Source organism: Oratosquilla oratoria, chromosome 29, assembly GCF_046742065.1.
Source record: "Oratosquilla oratoria isolate Oo_2021 chromosome 29, ASM4674206v1, whole genome shotgun sequence".
Classification (NCBI taxonomy): domain Eukaryota; kingdom Metazoa; phylum Arthropoda; class Malacostraca; order Stomatopoda; family Squillidae; genus Oratosquilla; species Oratosquilla oratoria.
In genome coordinates, this window is record NC_134805.1 from 21,052,375 (window position 1) to 21,073,026 (window position 20,652).

The 20,652-nt window shown below is 40.0% G+C and overlaps 1 protein-coding gene across 5 annotated transcripts in view; it reads left to right on the top strand.

The window, feature by feature from the left end:
- Window positions 1-20,370, top strand: part of ACC (acetyl-CoA carboxylase) — a 78,139-nt gene extending 57,769 nt beyond the window's left edge. For 3 of the 5 annotated variants that reach the window (XM_076211865.1, XM_076211867.1, XM_076211866.1), the window contains 16 exons: window positions 1,816-1,896; window positions 2,596-2,791; window positions 3,086-3,189; window positions 4,911-5,072; window positions 5,190-5,297; window positions 5,616-5,736; window positions 7,240-7,448; window positions 7,632-7,775; window positions 7,984-8,154; window positions 12,009-12,152; window positions 13,781-13,916; window positions 14,272-14,449; window positions 15,367-15,568; window positions 16,368-16,604; window positions 17,553-17,699; window positions 18,805-20,370. In XM_076211865.1, the coding sequence (XP_076067980.1) occupies window positions 1,816-1,896; window positions 2,596-2,791; window positions 3,086-3,189; window positions 4,911-5,072; window positions 5,190-5,297; window positions 5,616-5,736; window positions 7,240-7,448; window positions 7,632-7,775; window positions 7,984-8,154; window positions 12,009-12,152; window positions 13,781-13,916; window positions 14,272-14,449; window positions 15,367-15,568; window positions 16,368-16,604; window positions 17,553-17,699; window positions 18,805-18,963 (2,499 nt within the window). In that variant the 3' untranslated portion in view covers window positions 18,964-20,370. The remainder of the gene's footprint in view (window positions 1-1,815; window positions 1,897-2,595; window positions 2,792-3,085; window positions 3,190-4,910; window positions 5,073-5,189; window positions 5,298-5,615; window positions 5,737-7,239; window positions 7,449-7,631; window positions 7,776-7,983; window positions 8,155-12,008; window positions 12,153-13,780; window positions 13,917-14,271; window positions 14,450-15,366; window positions 15,569-16,367; window positions 16,605-17,552; window positions 17,700-18,804) is intronic. The other 2 variants (XM_076211869.1, XM_076211870.1) reach the window with 1 other exon arrangement.
- Window positions 20,371-20,652: the final 282 nt, after the last annotated feature.

Genomic DNA, 20,652 nt, shown 5'->3' on the forward strand with positions numbered 1-20,652 from the left:
TAAGTCTCCCCGACAATTTTGTTAATCTGTATATCATAGGACAAGTCGTTCGTGATAATTACTCCCAAATCTTTTTCGGATCCTACTTTCTTTACTTCTTTGGTTCCAATTGTATATTTTCCTGATATTCTGTTTTTTGCTTTTTCCAAACTCCATTATGCTACACTTCTTAGTATTAAAGTCCACTTCCCATTTCTGACTCCAGTTCCATACCCTATTTAGGTCTGCTTGCAGTGCTTCACAGTCCTCATCAGTTTCTATTTTCCTTAGCAGTTTGGCGTCATCGGCAAAGAAGCTCATGTAGCAGTTCACGTCCTCATCCATGTCATTCATATAGATAGCAAACATTATTGGTGCCAGCACAGATCCTTGCGGTACTCCACTGATCACCTCTTTCCAGTCTGAATATTTTTCTCTGAGCACTACTCTCATCTTTCTACCAGTCAGAAAGTCCTCTATCCATTTTAGTAGGTTTCCCTGTATTCCTCCTATGTGTTCCAGTTTTTTTAGTAGTTTTCTGTGTGGTACTTTGTCAAAGGCTTTTTGCAAGTCTAGGAATGCACAATCAGCCCATCCATTTCTTTCTTGCACTATGTCTATTAGTCTTGAGTAAAAGCATATTAAGTTTGTGGTGCATGATCTTCCTTGTCTGAATCCGAATTGTCTTGGGTTTAATATGTCATTGTGCGTGTGTGTGTGGGTATTTACCTAGTTTTACCTAGTCATATTATATGGGAAGGGGAGCTATGCTCGTAGTGACCTATCTTTGTATCTCGCAACATCTAGTTTGTTCTTAAATTCTTGTATGGTATTTGCCCACACTATTTTTCGTCGAATTTGTGTGTGTGTCAAATCTTGCATGTATAGTCTTTTTCTTCTGATGAGCTCATGCATACAAACACTCAAAAATGATTTTACTCTGTTTCTTCAGTCTTATCCTTGTAATGATGATGAATGAGTGATGTAATGATACCGACATTATGAAATGAAGTGAAGTGAGGTGAATGATGTAGACATTAAATGTAGCAGTTGTTAACATAGTGTAGATGAGGTGGAGGGTTGAGGATTCATTGATAGTTTTCTGTGGAGGCTATGGTGGCAAGTGAGGAGGAAGCACTGTTTGAGGTTTTATCATGTGGCTTGAAAGGGCACAGTGGTGTGTAGTTTAAGAATTGTAATTTATGGCAATTTTTTTTTCAATCCCCCACTTGCATAAAGTTGAAACTACATGATGGGATTTTGTATAATATGGGATAACACTATTGTTGCACGTGTTTTGTCATATTCAAGGCTAACCCATGCATCCCTTTTTGTATAAAGATCTTCACATTTTTTTTTTGCTCCCCAATTCCCCACTACATACTGATATTCACTTTCCTTGATCCTGTGTGTACTTACCTAATTGTAAGTATACAGGAAAAGAGTTACACTCATGGGGTCCTGTCTTTATATTCCAATCATCATACCTAACTATAGAATCCAGTACAATTCCACCTTGGGCTTTATTATCTTTCTAGGCCATTTCAAGAGTGTACGGATCTATATAGAAAACTATTTCCTTACATCCTTGAAATGTGGTCCTTTTCAACTGATTTTTATGACTGTGATGCCCTTTCATCCCAAATTAAGAGATCTTCTCTGTCAAATTTGTCCACCCCTTCAGTGATATGGACATGTGTATATATGCATGCATATGTAAATAGTCATACATCTTCATATGCATTCTTTGATTCGGTTTTTGTATATAAAAAAAAAGGTCAAAAAGAATTTGGATTAAAGAAATTGGCTTTGTTTTGGTTTCTCCTGTTATCTCAGGTTAAATTTGCTGAAGATTTATGTGAGGAAGGTCATCATCCAAGGCCCCGATATAATTCTCCTGCCAGAGGAGTTTTTACGGTATTTTTTTTTTTTTATTTGAACTATAGTGTTTGTGTGATTTCTTTCCTTTTTTAAAGCTAGTAATTCCTGCACTAGATGTTCCTGTTTTTCCAACATGTTTTTAATACTAGGTATGCTGTCAATCAATCCATTGCCTTAGTTTTCTCTTACAGGCACAAGGTATGTTACAAGTAGTCAAAACTAATTATTGAATTACCAGGATTGCTAGATCTGTAAATATTAACAATTCTTGTGTGTTTGTATGTATTTGTCACTGTGAATTCTATCACGACAGTGTTTATAGGCAATATTTTTCAGTGCCCAATAATGTAGAATTTAGCACTTAAGATATTTTTTTTTTAGAATACCCTGAAGATGAAAGGGTGTCATGTTTAACCTTTTCAGCCTAGGATCCTGCCCAGTGGTCAGTACAATTGTTCATCATTAACTAGAACGAAATCAGGAAAGGATCTCATTGGGTCAAATTGGTTCGATGGGATAACTTTAAATCTCTCAGCCAAGGGGCCCATCCGTAGCTGAATAAAATCAATTAGTATTAATTAGGAGAAAATTTGTAGTATACTTCAATAGGCTGAAGAAGTTAATGTTGAAAATGATTCAAGGGAAAATTTAGTCCAGCAGCTATTATAGTAATGTTTCATCCTACTAGAACTAAATTAAGACTAGATTATTAATGCTTGAGTCTTGTTCTTGCAGATCAAATTTGAAGGCTTTGGTGCAAGGCAAGGACCTCTGCATGGTTTGCCAGTCTCAACACCTTACGTAACCAAAGACTACTTGCAGCTCAAAAGATTTCAAGCACAAAATAATGGTACAACGTACGTCTACGATTTTCCAGAGATGTTCCGTCAAGCTCTTGAAAGACAATGGGAATATTACATACAAGAAAGAGGTTTGTAGTTCTTTCTAATTATGATGTGATCTTTTCATTTATGTAATAGCTAATGTGAACTTACTGAAAATTTTGTAGATAGAGGTGGAAGAGGAATAGATACATACCAAAAGGTCTTTTTCCTTATAAGGGAATTTAATCAAATTAAATAACTACCCCACTTTACAGGTTATGAATAATACTCATTTTGTCTCCTGTATTTCCACCAAAAAGTATTTTCATCTGTAAAGATGGGGGGAGTGATCTTATATTTGTATAGGATTTATTTTGTTGACACTTTTATTTTCTCTCTAGGTGGAGGAGATGAAATTCCAAGCCAACTTATGAATATTGTAGAATTGGTTCTCGACCAGGATGACCATTTAGTTGAAGAGAAAAGACTTCCAGGAGAGAATGATGTAAGTTTACCCTTTTTTCACTTAATTTAAGTTGAACCAAAGACGTGGTTCATTGAATTCCACACTACAAAGCCCTCTGTGAGGGGCACCGTCCTAGCCTCCCGATAGGGGGAGTGTGTGACGTAAAAAAAAAAAAAAAAAAAAAAAAAAAAAAAAAAAAATATATGTATATATATATATATATATATATATATATATATGTATATATATATATATATATATATAGATAGATTTTATGCTGAATGATTCTTGATGAATATTAAGTTGAACCAAGGGCATGGTTCATTAAATTCCACACTACAAAGCCTTCTGTGAGGGGCACCGTCCTAGCCTCCCAATAGAGGGTGTGTCTGACGTTAAACCATAAAAAGAAAAAATTATATAGATAGATTTTATTCTGAATGATTCTTGATGAATATTTAGCAGATGGAAGTACCAATGCTAAGGATCTACAAGTGATGGTCTTGTGAGATAGATGTCAGAGAGGAATATCTCCTTAATGCCTGTCTTCAAAATCCGTCAACATCTGCACCTTCAGTTGGAGGTGCAGCCTTTAAGGAGTTGACACTTGGTCTATGGACCAAATCCAAGATATCTTTCTGTTAATTTTGTATTCTGTCCACCATTTCACATAAGGAGAACTGACAAACTGTGACAGCTTCTGTCCTCCATTACAAAAAGAGAGAGTGCATAGTAATGTGCACTTAATGTTTCAAGGACTAATGTGGAACCCCTATGGACCGGATTTTTTTATGTATTTACTTTCTTAAATCTCCTGTACTACTCACAGGGGATGGATGGAGGGGGATGGAAGGGGAGGATCACTGCGTAAGTGAAAAGACCCTGCTGTGGATGTGCTGTGTCTTGCTGCATTTCTTTTGACCTAGGCAGTGGGCAGGAGACAGGGATGACCCATCAGGCATGAGGAGCTTAAATGGGAGGGAAACAAGGGTAGTGGATAGGGGTAGAATGGGTGGGAGTGGGTGCATGCCTCTGACTTGGCTACCTCCCTCAAAAAATGGGATTGATAGACGACTTGCAAGGCAGTACTTCTTTCCTTGTGCTCCTGTGGTTGTTGTTGTTGTTGTTGTCGTTCCCTAGACTGTCTGTCCGAGCAGTCCCGTCTCCCCAAGGAATGCCACAGCCAAAACTGGGTTTTCCCACAAATCCTTTATAGAGTGTATGTTGTGTTGTTTGCGTGCATGATTGTGTATAATGCAGTCTTCCACTTCTAAGCTACCAGAAGAGGCTGGATGACCGCATTGTGAACAGCTGCCCAGGATGTAACACTTCACCCCATACCATACAACACAATGGAAGACTGCATTATACACAATCATGCTCCTGTGGTTGATGATAATGCTACCATTACATTCCCATTCATGTTGTTAAATGTAATTAAATGGGGCAGAGTGAAAAGACTAGAGATTATCCTTTCAATATTGATCTCGGAAAAGTCAAAGCATGGTTTGATTTAGCCATTCCTCTATAAGGGGAAATATCTCTAGTATAACATGTACATACATGGCTGTCATCAAGCTATTTCATTCATTGATGTTTGACCCTGTTGGTCACATGGTGACACTTATCTCTGTTTGTTTATTTCATTTTTTTTGGTAATGAACAGGTGAAGGAGTGATGAAGGGTGATCATAAACCTAGGTGCCTCAAGTTTATTAATTGATATTTATTAACGTCTTTGTTTTCTCACGTTAATTACAGATTGGAATGGTGGCATGGCGAATGACTCTTCATACACCAGAATATCCCCAAGGAAGAGATATAATTGTCATTTGTAATGACATCACTCATCAAATAGGATCCTTTGGTCCTCATGAGGATCTTCTCTTCTTGAAGGCATCACAGCTAGCACGATATTTAAAGGTGAATAAGAGGAATATTACAGATTATTTGATTACAAGAAATATATCGGTAGATCTTAGATTAAAATGTTTGAAAATTAATATTTGTAATTTTTTTTTTTTTTTTTTTTTTTTACAGATTCCAAGAGTTTATATTGCTGCCAACTCAGGGGCTCGCATTGGTCTTGCAAATGAAATAAAACATCTATTTAGGGTGGCATGGGAAAACCCTGAGGAACCAGATAAGGTAATGTGATTGACTATTTTGAATTTTTATATTTAGGCCAGCGAAGTTGAACCAAGGGCATGGTTCATTAAATTCCATGCTACAAAGCCCTCTGTGAGTGGCACCGTCCTAGCCTCCCGATAGGGGGGAGTGTGTGACGTTAAACCATATCACATATCACATATTTAGGCACATGGTTCAGGGATATGGAAAGAATCCATGGGGAATGACAAACAAAAAGTGAGGAAAGCAGAAAAAACTGATTTAATTATATTTTCATATGATTATTAGCTGCATGAAATATCACATTTACCTGTGTAACTGTACACCAATTTTCAGGGGTTCAAGTACCTTTATTTGAGACCTGATGACTTCAAGAAAGTCTCTGCTATTGCATCTGTTCATGCTGAGTTGATTGATGACAATGGGGAAGCAAGATACAAAATCAATCACATCATTGGTAAGTTACTGTTTCCTTATAATTTTTAGTATTTGTGTCATCAAGAACCAATATGAACCCCTTCAGCAGGATGACCTGTCCTCAATGGAATAGAATAAAATGTACTTAAACATATACAACAATCTACCACCTGTACCACACAATACATCCTACAAAAAACTACATTCATGTCCAGATCAGTAAATGAGATCTACAAGATAGACTACCAAATTTAGTGCTTCTAAATCTTTCTCGAGAGAAATGAAAACCATTCCGGCATGATATGTATTAAGTAAAAATTTCTGTCGGTTTTGTTCCAACAAATTGTGCGTATCATTGTATTTAAGTAGCTTTATATTTTACATGTAAATGTCAAATGGTCTTAAACTCTTACATAGAGGGTGGCCATGTCAAAGCACCCACCCACTTTGTACATGTTAAAACCCATTTAATGCCCCATCCATCTCGGCACCAACATGTTTGGGTCAGAGACAGTGCAATGAAGTACAGCACTTCCACAGTAGGGCCTGATATCCAAAGCTTGTTTTATCTTTACTATTTCATTATAGGGTGACCACCTTCTTCATCCACTCAAAAGACTCGGTGGAACACATTAGAAAAGCATCCCTTCAGGCTGCATCATCCTTTCACAATCTCCCATTCTATTTTGTCTTCCTTGCTCCACAGGCAATCCACATGCATCCAAGGCCTTCTTCACCCCATCCATCCACCTCATTCTTGGTCTTCCTCTGAAGTTCACTTCATCTGGATCTGCTTTCAACTCTTTGTACTAGTTTTTCCTTTTTCATTCTTCCTGTATGCCCAGGTCTTTGCCTCACCTTCATATTTCTTACTCTGTCCATTCTTGTAATACCTATCATATTTTTCAAACAATTCATCTCAAAAATATTCAGATGCATCCTTTCAACCTTGAACATATAACAAAGAAAATTTTCATTGTATTTTATCTGTAAGCATGGATTTATAATAATTTATCCTTAATTATTATAAATATGTCTGGGGATGTCTATTGAGAACAGAAGGGAGAAGACAAGATAGGGGTGATTGGAGAATGGTTGTGTATGGATGATGCTGTGATGCATGGGAGTGGGTGGGGGATAGGGGGTTGAGGGAGTGTGAATGATATTTTGATGCATCTCGAAGAGATTTCTCCATGTCTTCCCTTTTTCTGTATGAGGGGACGGAGAAGGGGTATTGTCAATTAAATGAAGTGGCCTTGCTGTAGATGTGCTGTGTCTTGCTGCATTGCTTCTGACCCAGGGCAGTGGGCAAGATGCAGGGATGAACCATCAGCCAGGAGGGGCCAAGAAAAGAGGAAGGGAGGGAGGGGTGGTGAATGGGAGTGGAGTGGGTGGGGATGAAATAGGTGGGAGTGGAATTATGTCTTTTGGCTTTGGCTACCTCCCTTGTAAGTGGTAAAAAGCCCTCGGTATATATATGTATTATAAATATGTTTTATTCATGTGTTGCTCTGGAAGATTTAATGTATTTTCTGTATCATAGGTAAGGAGGATGGTATTGGTGTTGAAAACCTGAGAGGCTCCGGCATGATTGCTGGGGAGACATCACAAGCATATACCGAGATTGTGACATATTCCCTGGTGACTTGTCGTGCCATTGGCATAGGAGCATATTTGGTTCGCCTTGGTCAACGTGTAGTTCAGATTGAATCGTCACACATCATTCTTACAGGAAAAGGAGCTCTTAACAAGGTGTGTGAAAGATATTGAAAGTGATTTGACTTGTTGATTTCAAATTCATGGGTAGGGTTGAATTAAGTGTGTTTTAGTGTGTTTAATTGTTCATTATTACTTTATTTCCCGAGTTGAATTGTATTCATAATAAAAATTATTGTTGCAGTTTGATTACTGTGTCCATCCATTTTGTTTTTTCAGCTCCTTGGGCAAGAAGTTTACAGTAGCAACAGCCAGCTGGGAGGCATTCAGATCATGCACAGTAATGGATTGTCACATGACGTTGCACCCAACGACCTGGAAGGAATTAACACCATTCTTACGTGGCTCTCCTATGTCCCTAAGGTTATTGTTTGGTGCTTTATTTATTTATTTATTTTTGCAAAATTGAATAATGGTTCACAGCACTGTCATGATTCATAATTATGCTGATTTTTTTTTTTCTAGCAGATGGACATTATTTCACATTATATATTCTGAACACAACTTTGGCATTTATTTCTTATCCGGTTTTGGAAACTTCACTGATTGTGTGATGAATTTCATTTTACAGGACAAGATGTCTCCACTTCCCATTATACAACCAGTAGACCCAGTAGATCGCACAGTGAGTTTTATGCCAGGAAAGGCTCCATATGATCCCAGATGGCTGCTTACAGGGAGACCTTCCCCACAGAACCCGAGTGAATGGGAAACTGGATTCTTTGACCATGGATCTTACCAGGTAGGAATGGGGAGTGGATAACCCTTATTATGTTCTCTTTAGGTAAATTTTTTGGAGGTTTTCTTATGTGACCTTACTTCATATAACTTTGTTGACTAAAGATGGGTGATTTTATGCAGTTGGTGGATGAAGCTCTTGCTTACATACAAGGGTCAGAAACCAAGCCAAGATAAGAGGGAAGTGGAATATATAGGAAATGGAATGGGTGGGCGTGGTTTCTATGCCTTTTTCTTTTTGGCTACCCCCCATGTAGGGGGAAAAAGCCTTTGTTATATGTATGTGTGTACATATAAGGGGTTATGATTGATAGAAACCCTATTCAGTCTGGAGGTGCCTACCGTCTCCATCAAGTTTGTCCGCTACTTGAATGAAATATATATTTATGTTGCTATTAAGAATGCTCGCTGGCCGAATGGGTTAGGGCGTCATTACTTGTGATGGAGGTTGAGATGATGGCGATTTGAATCCTGCTTGTGACGAGTTGAACTAAGGGCATGGTTCATTAAATTCCACGCTACAAAGTCCTCTGTAAGGGGCACCGTCCTAGTCTCCCGATAGGGGGGAGTTTGTGACGTTATACCAAATCAAATCAAAATCTCTGTTCCTCATATGGGGTATTGGCTGCATAAGTTATGCTATTGGTGATGATGATATATTTTAACGTTACAAACTCCCCCCTATCGGAAGGCTAGGATGGTGCCCCTCACAGAGGGTTTTGTAGTGCGGAATTTAATGAACCATGCCCTTGGTTCAACTTTGCTGGTGGCAGGATTCAAACTGCCATCCCCTCAATCTTCTCCACAAGTAACAACGCCCTAACCCACTAAGCCAGCGAGCTTCCTATGCTATTGGTACTCGAGGGATTTTAGTTTACCAATCTCTGCTTTCTGAGCCAAACTTGTTTCTTTTTCTTGTTCAAGCTTTTGCTCAGGGTCATGTTATCTTGTCTCAACTCCGTTGCAATGTCACTTACCTCCTTGGAGGAGTTGCATCCATCTCAAAATCTATCTTTTTTTTTCTTCTAGTTTGTCTGTAGTACAACATTGTTCAGTTTCCTCAGTGGAATTACTCATCCTTCAAAATTTGACATTTTTAGTGTAACTATAACAAAGAAAACAACACTTTGTAATGTACATACATACATATACATACATATACCAAGGCTTTTTCCCCCTTCCAAGGGAGGTAGCCAAAAAGGGAAAGGCATAAAAACACTCCCACCCATTTCATCCCTAAATACACTCCACACCCCTCCCACCCTCCCTCTCATCTGAGCACCTCCTGGATGACGGGTCATCCCTGCACCCAGCCCACCGCCCTGGGTCAGAAGCAGTGTCGCAAGACACAGCACATCCACAGCAAGGCCGCTTCATTTAATCGGCGACCCCCCCCCTCTCCGTCCCCCCTTGCATATAAGGAGAGGACGGGGAGAAATCCCTTCGGGCTGCGTCAAAATTTACTCGCACATACTACCCCACCCCCCACCCCCCACCCATTCCTCCTCATGCAATCACAACATCATCCATATACAACCATTCTCCACTCACCTCTGTCTTCCGTCCTCTCCCTTCCTTCCTCAACAGACATTCCCCTCTTCCCCAAAGCCCCCTTCACCGCATCCATCCATCTCATCCTAGGACGTCCCCTCATGTTCACTCCCTCCACATCTGCCTTCCATACCTCTTTTACTAGTCTTTCTTCACTCATTCTTTCCATGTGTCCAAACCATCCTAATATTCTTTCATCAACCCTATCTCCCAAATCCTTTTTCACCCCTGTTCTCCTCCTCACCTCCTCATTTCTCACTCTATCCAGCCTAGTAACCCCCACCATACTTCTCAGACACCTCATCTCAAACACATTCAAACTCCTTCTCTCTTCTTCTCTTATGTTCCACGTTTCTGCCCCATACAGTGCTGTTGGCACAATCACTCCTTCATACAGTCTCCTCTTCGCATCCATTCCCAAATGTCTATTCCTCATTACACTCTTTAATCCACCAAGGCATTTACTCGCTTCTCTCAATCTACATTCTACCTCCACCTTCACTCCACCTTTTCCTGCTACACTTGCACCCAAGTATCTAAAACTATCCACTTCCTCCAGTCGCTCTCCCTTAATGTTCACTTCCAGTCTACTGCCACTTTCACCCCTTGTACATCTCATCACCTTACTTTTACCCACATTTATCTTTAGCTTTCTTCTATCACATACTCTCCCAAACTCTGCCACCAGCTTCCTCAATCCCTCCTCTGACCCTGCCACAAGCGCAGTGTCGTCCGCAAACAACAGCTGGCTCACCTCCCACTTTTCTCCATTTTCTTTAACCATCTCCAATCCCTGACCCACTACCCTAGCATTCACCTCTCGCACCACCCCATCCATGTATAAGTTGAACAGCCAGGGCGACATAACGCATCCTTGACGAAGTCCCACCTTTACTTCAAACCACTCACTCTCTCCATTTCTAATCCTGACACAAGCTCTACTACTCTCATAAAAACTCTTGACAGCTCCCAAAAGCTTTCCTCCTATCCCATAAATCTGCATAACCTCCCACAGTGCTTTTTCCCCCTTACAAGAGAGGTAGCCAAAGTCAACAGGCTTAATTCCACTCCCATCCACTTTATCTCCACCCATTCCACCCCCCACCCACCATCCCTGCCTACAACTCTGGGGTGGAGACTTGGAATTTAAGAGAAGCAGAGAAGTTTAAATGTGTTTGAGATGAACTGCCTGAAAAGTTTGGTGGGGGTTACAAGGTTATATAGAGTGAGAAATGAGGAGGTGAGGAGGTGAGCTGGCAGATAGGGCTGATGAAAAATGATTAGAATGGTTTGGGCACATGGAAAGAATAAGTGGAGATAGATTAGCAAAAAGAGTGTGGAAAGTAAAGGTGAATGGAGTGAACTTGAGGGGATGACCAAGAATGAGATGGATGGATGGGGTGAAAGATGTTTTGAGCAAGAGGGAAATGTCTGTTAAGTAGGTAAGGGAGAGGGCAAGGGTTAGGTGTGGGTGGAGAAGGGTTGTGTATGGATGATACGTCAGTGGAACCTGAAGGGATTTACAAAGGATTACAAAGGCAGAGCATGCCAACAGGAGACCTTTTGGTCCATATCTAGGTCAGATGCAATTTTTTTTTTTATAATGATAAATAAATAAATAAATGAATAGATAAAAACTATAATCAAGTAAATAATAAATAAGATATATAAATGCATAGGTATAGTTAACCCTTTCGTTACCGACCCGTCAACCTTATGTAAACAAATGTTTCAAACCGTCCCATGAATGGCTGGAGCCTTATGTTTGTAAACACAGACACTTGCCACCACGTGGGTAGAAATAACCCAGAAACCGAGGCCTTGAGAGCCCTTAGTACACACATCTTATAACTGTGACACGTGCGTGTCACGGGAAGCACGCTCGGTTCTTGGCGGGTGCACTCAGGTGTAACAGGCAGGTGTCACAAAACACACATCCGGTACTCAAGGGGTTAAGTAATAAACAAACAGGTAAATAGTAAATAATAATAAAGTGGTCCTGCTGTGGAAGTGCTGTGTCTTGCTGCATTGCACCTGACCCGGGCAGTGGGCAGGAGACAGGGATGGCCCTTCATCCAAGAAGAGCTAAGATGAGATGGGATGGATGGGAGTGGAATGGGTGGGAGTGGGTGCATGCCTTGACTGGCTACCTCCCTTATAAGTGGGGAAGAAGTCCATCAGATTAGACTGAACTTGGCCATTAGTAAGTGGAGTATTGAAACTATATATTACATGGTACAAGTTTTTTGTGTAATGTTGACATTTTTAAAAAAAAATTATATTAACCTTTTTGTTCTCCCTGTGCAGGAAATCATGGCACCTTGGGCTCAAACTGTGATATGCGGAAGAGCAAGATTAGGAGGTATACCTGTTGGAGCTATTGCTGTTGAAACAAGAACTGTAGAACTGAACCTTCCTGCAGACCCTGCAAATCTTGATTCAGAGGCCAAGGTAGGGTTTTCAAAGCACGTTTGCCATATGCATATATACATACATATATACATACATACATACATACATACATACATACATACATACATACATACATACATATACCAGAGGCCTTTTTCCCCCTTACGTGGGAGGTAGCCAAAAGAAAAAGGCATAAAAACCATTCTCACCCATTCCATTCCTATCACACTTCCCTCCACCCTCTTCCCTCCCTCTTATCTTGGCTCCTCCTAGATGATGGGTCATCCCTGCATCTTGTCCATTGCCCTGGGTGGGTCAGAAGCAGTGTTGTAAGACACAGCACATCCACAGCAAGGCTGCTTCATTTAATTGGCGACCTCCCCTCTCTGTCCCCTCGTGCAGAAAAGGAGAAGACGGAGAGAAATCCCTTAGGGCTGTGTCAAAATTTCCTCACACATACTCCCTCACTCCCCATCCCCCACCCATTCCACCTCATGGATTACAACATCATCCATATACAACCATTCTCCATTCACCCCTGTCTTCTGTCCTCTCCTGTCCTTCCTCAACAGACATTCCCCTCTTCCCCAAAGCCCCTTTTACCCCATCCATCCATCTCATCCTAGGTCGCCCCCTCAAGTTCACTCCTTCCACCTCTGCCTTCCACACCTCTTTTACTAGTCCTTCTTCACTCATTCTTTTCATGTGTCCAAACCATCCCAATACTCTTTCATCTACCCTATCTCCCAACTCCTTTTCCACCCCTGTCCTCCTCCTCACCACCTCATTTCTCACTCCATCCAGCCTAGTAACCCCTATCATACTTCTCAGACACCTCATCTCAAACACATTCAAACTCCTTCTCTCTTCATCTCTTATGTTCCATGTGAAATTAAGATAATGCTCATTACAGTATCTATATACCAAGAGATTTTTCCCCCTTATAAGGGAGGTAGCCAAGTCAGAGGTACGTACCTATTCCCACCCATTTCACTTCCCTCCACCACCCTTTCCGCCCCTTTCCACCTCAACTCCTCGTGGATGACGGGTCATCCCTGCATCTGCCAACTGCCCATCCAAAACAAAGTTTCTAAAAATTATATTGGGCCTTGATTTGTTGAAATTTTATTGGCCAGTGTTGAGGAAGACTCCCAACTGACAGGAGTCTTAAGTGATGTAGATTTCCATTCAGCCCAGATTCTGGTTCTCAGATGAACGATATTGCCCTTCATCAGCATAGACAAAGTTCTTCAACTATTGCACCCTGTGTTGTGAATGGCCCACAAACTTTGAAATGTGTGGCTTGGTAACCCAGATTTTTATTAGATATAAAAGTTCTGTTGGTTCTATTGTCCACTTGAACTGAAGTAAAGGATTTTAGTGTAGATAGGTACCTAGAGATTCATGATTTGTCAAATTTTACAGATTATAAAAACTTAAGATTTCTCCGTTTTGTATGGGTATATTAATTGCAGTTCCGTCAAGAATATATGAGTTTGGGCTGAAGTTCAGTATTGTGTGAAATCCCATGGCTGTATGATATTGTCTGCAGTGTTGAATATATTTGACCTAGATTGCAGTGGAAAAGTTAAAAAAGAGTTCAAATGGAAACTGTAATGAGTTGAAAAGAGAACAACCAGCTAAGCAGTTGCTCTTGCTGTTTCCAGACTGTTTCACAAGCTGGACAGGTTTGGTTCCCAGATTCTGCCTACAAGACCTCACAAGCAATCAGAGATCTCAACCATGAAGGGCTTCCGCTTGTTATCTTTGCCAATTGGAGAGGTTTCTCTGGGGGCATGAAAGGTATGATTCTCACAAGTTTATAAAAAGAAAGTTAATGAGAATATTATTATTCATGTGGTTATAAAGGAAACTTGAAACAATTACTTCAAAGTTAGGATGTAGGTGCATTGTCCTCAGCTAGAAATTGAGGAAAGGTGTTGATAAGGTATATGCATCCTTAGTTTCTTATGGATATCAAAAGGGTAGACTATTCAGGGAAGGGATCATCTAGAGCTAAAATATTGAAATGGGTAGTCATCTCTGGAAGTCTTTTGTCATGGAGTGGGGATTATGGAGCTAGATTTGAGAAATTATTTGAAAAGTTCATGTCTTTGTTCTCTGAAAACTTGAAATTTTTATTGTCTTTCATCACCAGACATGTATGAACAAGTGATCAAGTTTGGTGCCTACATTGTGGATGCACTTCATGAATACAAGCAGCCAATTATAGTCTATGTTCCACCCTATGCCGAATTGAGAGGGGGAGCGTGGGTGGTTATTGATTCAACAATCAATCAGAGGTACATGGAAATGTATGCAGATCCACTATCCAGGTAAGATATTCCTGTATTGCACAAGTAAAATGTACTTAAATTGATTTGTGATAGAAGTTAGTAATAAACTATCCCAATCTCCAGTCAATAAATCTGTTGCCCCAGGTCTCACTGGTGGGAGACTTGTAGTTCCAAGGTAACTGGCTAAAGCCACCAGTTCAGCCCATAATTCACTCAGAGAAGAGGTTTTGTGTTTGAACATAGTAAGAGCAAGACAGTAGATTGAAGTGTTTTGTATTTTCTGTGTGGCGATTGGATTTTGAGCAGTTTTTTCTCTTTCTTTTCATTTCTTTTCTTATATTTTTCTTTTTGAGGTTTCCAGGGGTGGGCCCTGCTTGGACAATTCTGTGTTGGTACAGTTTTGATGCGGTGTGGTGACCTGAATGAAATGATGTCAATGTAGTTCTTATTTATTTTGGAAGTGATTTCTCAATTGGGTTGATATATGGGGAAACCTGGTAAAGTGTGTGTGTTTTGGTGTGAATGAACTATAGGGTGCTGGGGACAAGTTTTTGTAGGTGTTTGAGTATAATATTGTTGGGATAATTTTTTTCATTGTTCAGTTGGTTGTGTCTGAGAAAGTGTGAAGGGTGGGATGACTCAAGAGCTTTAGTGGAAAACTGTACGCCAATAACTTATGTGTGCTGCTCTGTGGGAAGGATACTTCAGACTCTCCACTTCCTGAAGCCTTTCATCCTTCACATTCTTAGTCAGCATGGTGCCATCATTGTTCCTTGCACTCACACTTTTGCCTACATTCACTTGTAGATTTCGTCTTTCACAAATCCTTCCAAACTTGGCTGCACACTGCTTCAGTGTCTCCTCAGAATTGGCCATAAGTGCCGTTTGCAGTGTCATCCACAAATAACAACTGGTTCACTTTCCGTGAAATAATTTGATGTTTTAAAAATTCCTAGGGGAGGAGTGCTTGAGCCGGAAGGAACAGTGGAAATCAAATTCAAGGCCAAAGACTTGTTGAAGTCGATGAATCGTTTGGACAAAAAATTACACCATATGAACAACGAGCTTGCGCAACCAGATCTTTCCCAAGAAAAGCAGGATGACTTGAGGAAGAGAATCAATGAGAGAATAGAAATGCTGATGCCAATTTATCACCAGGTCAGTTGTGGTTCTTTTTAGTGCAACGAGGTCTGTACTGTCTTCTTTTCATGAATGTTTCTTAACTTCTGTGCTGTTGAGGGGATGCTACATGTGGGTGGGTGTGTCCACAGGAGTTTTTGTAGGTAGGGGCAAAATTAAAGATATTATACATACAAGGTTAATGGTATAAGGTTGTATCAAGATACTTCAAATTGGTACATGATATTTTATTCATTTTGCATTTTCCATGTAATTTTTATTCAGTTTGTATTTTCCTTGCATTTTTTTTATTTTCCATAAATTCCAGGGGTGGGCAAATGCCCCCCCCCCTCTTGAACCCCCCCCTCTGCAGATGCCCATGGTTACATAAATGAATAGAATATAGCAGCAGGCAGAAAAGTGCCACCTGTTATAGAAGAGGGTAATTGGTTAGCCTGGTGGCAGCGGGCATGAAAGGGGGAACATGCTATTCAGTACGGAAAACAAGTTTCTTTTGCTGCTGAAAAAAGAAAATCTACAAATATGTTTGTACTTAGAAAATAGTGATGATTAAGTCTCTCAACTCCGTATGATTTCAAAATTTTGTTATTGTTAAGAAGCACTTAGAAGATAGGTCACTACATCTCAAGATAGCCAGAAATAGTTGTTAATGATGTCTAGTTTATAAATGGTGACATCTAGATAGTTTTAACTAGTTACCTGGCAGAGGGTGTCCTGCATAGCTGAACAAAATTGTTGGTGATAGATCAATCAATCGGTCAATCTGATACCCCCAGATCTTCCAATGTGTATTGATTGCCTCTTGTACATTTTCCAGGTTGCTGTCACCTTTGCTGACCTGCATGACACACCGGTCAGAATGTTGGAGAAAGGAGTGATTCAGGGTATTGTACCTTGGGAACAGAGTAGAACTATTCTCTATTGGCGACTAAAACGCTTGCTGGCAGAGGAGAGAGTAAAGCAGCAGATTAGAAGAGCCCAGCCCCATCAGTCAGACGGACAGATTGATGCCATGCTCAGAAGGTGGTTCTTTGAAGAACGAGGATCAATAGATGTAAGTGGCGCACCTAATCTTATAAATCGTCTTTTTTCAAACGTGTGTTGAGTGTGAAGGGTGAGGTGCATGAAGAAACGCAGACTTTCATGTATCAGGTTGCATGTGGAGGTGAGTGAAGTAGTGGATGTGGTGGCGAGTTAGGGTTAAGTGTCTGGGTGGAGTGAAGAGTGTGCTGGGATTAATTCCAAAGAAGATCTTGTGCAAAGAAGTGTTGATGACCACAACCACACAATAACTGTTGCCTCAGGTTTCAATGACTGGAATCCGAGAGCCCCACAGAGGCTGCCAATGGTCCACAGATCTCTACTGGAAGACACTTTGGACTGTTGTTTGTGTTGTATTAATGTGGTACTTTTTCTATGTCACTGGCTGAAAGTGGTAGGAGGAGGAGGAGGGGAGCAGTTGCTAGTTGTCAACTCCGTAAGTGAAAAGGTGGAAGAAATACAGTTGAAGTTGATAGAGATATATTGGGTCCAATCCAGACCCTGAATGTTAGCTCCTTGGGGGCTGTATCTCCTGATGGAAGTGAAGGTGAAGATGTTGAAAGGTTTTGGGGATGGATGGCATTTCAGAATTACTACTTGTGGGTACTCTTTTTAAGTCCCTGGATATGTACTACAACACAAGTACCAGAATCATATTTGATGATTAGCATGCAAGGGATTAGAATTTTTTGGAAAAAAAAAAAAATGGACATGTATTGAAAAATGTAAAGATAATTGTGAAATGTAGTATTAGACATTTGTTTGTCAGTAAAATTAGTTTCGTAACACAAATACATATATTAGGAGATGCTTGATATGGGAACATAGAGGGACTTAAGATTATTTCAATTCTTGTGTGGACAGTGTCATTAAATACTTCACTGGCTTGAGGAGAATTTGGTAAATGTACTCTATATGTATCATCATTGTATTTATATATGATTTCATATATGTATTTCAGAGTTATTCTTGGGACAGTGACCAGACTGTAGCAGAGTGGCTTGAAGAACACAAGGTGCCAAAAGAAGATGGGGATACGTATTTAGAGGAAAGTGTGCAGATGATAAAGAGAGATGCAGCAATTGGTCAAGTCAGGGCTTTAGTAAAGGTAGGCATCCTTTTTTGTTTTTATATTGTATGTACTGTATGCATCTCCCCGTCTTCTCCTTTTCTGCATGGGGGGACGGAGAGGGGGGGTCACCGATTTAATGAAGCGGCCTTGCTGTGGATGTGCTGTGTCTTGTGACACTGCCTCTGACCCAGGGCATTGGACAAGGTGGAGGGATGACCCGTCATCCAGGAGGTGCTAAGATAAGAGGGATGGTGGAGGGGGGTGGAGTGTATTTAGGGATGGAATGAGTGGGAATGGTTTTATGCCTTTTTAATTTTGGCTACTTTATTTTTGTCTTCTCCTTTTCTGCATGAGGGGACAGAGAGGGGGGGGGGTCGTCGAATTTATGAAGCGGCCTTGCTGTGGATGTGCTGTGTCTTGCGACACTGCTTCTGACCCAGGGCAGTGGACAGGATGCAGGGATGACCCGTCATCCAGGAGGTGCCAAGATAAGAGGGAGGGAGGAGGGTGGAGGGGAGTGGAATATATGGGAAATGAAATGGGTGGGAGTGATTTCTATGCCTTTTTCTTTTTGGCTACCACTTGTGTAAGGGGGAAAAAGCCTTTGGTATATGTATGTATGTATGTATTTTTGGCTACCTCCCTTGTAAGGGGGAAAAAGCCTTGGTGTATGTATGTATGTATGTACTGGGTATTAATTGGTAAGAAAGTGCAGTGGATGGGACTGGAATGGGTGGAAGTGAAATGGGTGGGAGTGGGTATTTGCCTTTTGACTTGGCTACCTCTCTTGTAAGGGGGAAAAATCCCTTGGTATATAGATATATAGATAGATGTATCAGTTGACTTTAGTTCCTTGTGAGTAGGGTGGCTGAGTCAAAGCTTGCTTGTAATCTTTGCTGGAGAAAAATATGGAAGGGGGGGTTCCCCTGCATCTGTACTTTCTCATTTAGTCATCTTTTGTGACATGCAGGTGTCCCTTGAAAAATAAATTTGAGAGTATGGTTTGTATGATTAGAGGTTGATGATAGTATTCTTGGTACTATTTTGACAACTTTGAAGAAGTAAAGGGGTGGTTTGGCCATTAGTCTGGAGGATGGGGAGAGAGGATAAAAGTGATATACAAGACTTTATTACTTTACAGGAGTTTCCTGAGATTGCAATGGACACCATTGTACACATCATTCAGAGGATGTCGGTCAACCAACGTGCTGACACTTTGAAAGTCTTAACCAACATGGAACTTGTCAGTACGCAGTCCGAACCAGCCAGCACACCAGATTCGACGGAGAACAACCACTGACCCGAGCTGTGGTGGTAGTTTGGGGAAACTACCAGCCACGAAGTACTGGAGAGAACCTAAAGGAATTTGTTTTGGCTGTGGACTGAAAAATAGGAGTTGATGGTCACTAGAAGATGTACAAGTTTCTGTTCAGGTGAGGAGAAATGGCCTTCAAGAATAATACACCATATTGGTCAGAATGGCAATTACTGATTGCATGGTTTTCCAAAGAAGATGCTACATATTTATATTTATATATTTATACACAATGATGAAATATACAGGAATACAATATAGCTATTATGGCCAGAGATGAAGGAACACAAACATAGGGTAAATGTTGTATCCACTCTCAAGGTTCACAAATATCATGGTATGTCATTATAAAGGGGTAAGGGCCAGACAAAATTATTTGTAACTCTAGCTGTAGGATTATTTTGTAGAGTAACTCGGCACAAAGGATACTTGTTCCAAAATTTATATTTGTTATATGGCAAATATGGGGATACTATATGGTAATGCATTAGTGGTCATCAGAATTAGCAGGCAGACAGAAAATTTCATTATTTTGTGTGATTATAGTAGTTGGTTATGTTTGACGTTTCATGTATTTCATGAGTCAGAAGGTATCTCGCTTTGATATGAAAACTGTGTAATGAAATGTACAGTAAGCTAGAATTACTAATGTGGAAGACAAAAAACTGCTGACAATTTTTGTTAGTTTTATATACTGCAATATCAGCATGTTGATTTGAATGATAGTTATCTTGAAATTTCTTTTTTAATCATTCTAAAGGAGATATGTTATAAATTCCTTAGATATTGTGATATATGACAACTACATTGAGGGCGGATAATTTGGTTTTCATTTTCAAAACCTATCGGTCACATGTCACTTTAAAATATCAATAACCTCAGTTTTCACCAACTTGCCCCTCAATTAGCTGTGATTGTTTTGTATTATTTGAGTTGAAAAGAAATCATGTACACTTTGGTATGAATGCATATGTGAATGGTGAAGAATGAAAGTTAATGTATAATCATATTACTAATCATCTTTCAGAATATACTAAGATATGAGAGAAACACTATGTAATTCACCTCTTGACTAGGAACTGTTATACCCGTTCAAGGTAAATTCCAATTCCATTAGTGTCTTAGATTATTTTGAATCTGTGAAGATGTAAATCTGTAAGTTTATGCTTCTTCTGTGAATGAAGGATGTACAGTATGAGATGAATAAGTATGTACAATAAATTCTGTAGTATTGAGGATGTATAAATTAGGTTGGTAGGAAATATTTGTATGTTGTAAGTCACCATAAAAATGGTAGCTCTTCAGTAAGAAATTGATGGTATTTTGGAATTTATACTTTTTGCTATATGCAGGCACATGTAGACATAGTTATACGATAAAATGTTAAATCGATTTGTGATTTTTACTGCAGAATCCTTACTTGATTACATTCACACTTGTAGTTTTGCACTGCATGCTTTACTAACACTTTGAGATATATAAATATTTGTGAATTTCACTGATAAACTTGAGGAATATAGCCTCCATTGAAAAACAAACCCACAATTTTCTGTAGTGAAATACAAAATTCTTGTGTTTTGAAAGTAGTGCAGTAGCCCAAGTTGGTACTCTTTGCAGCCGACTGAAAGCTGTTCCCCAGGAAGGGATGGGACACCAGTGTTTGATTGGCATCAA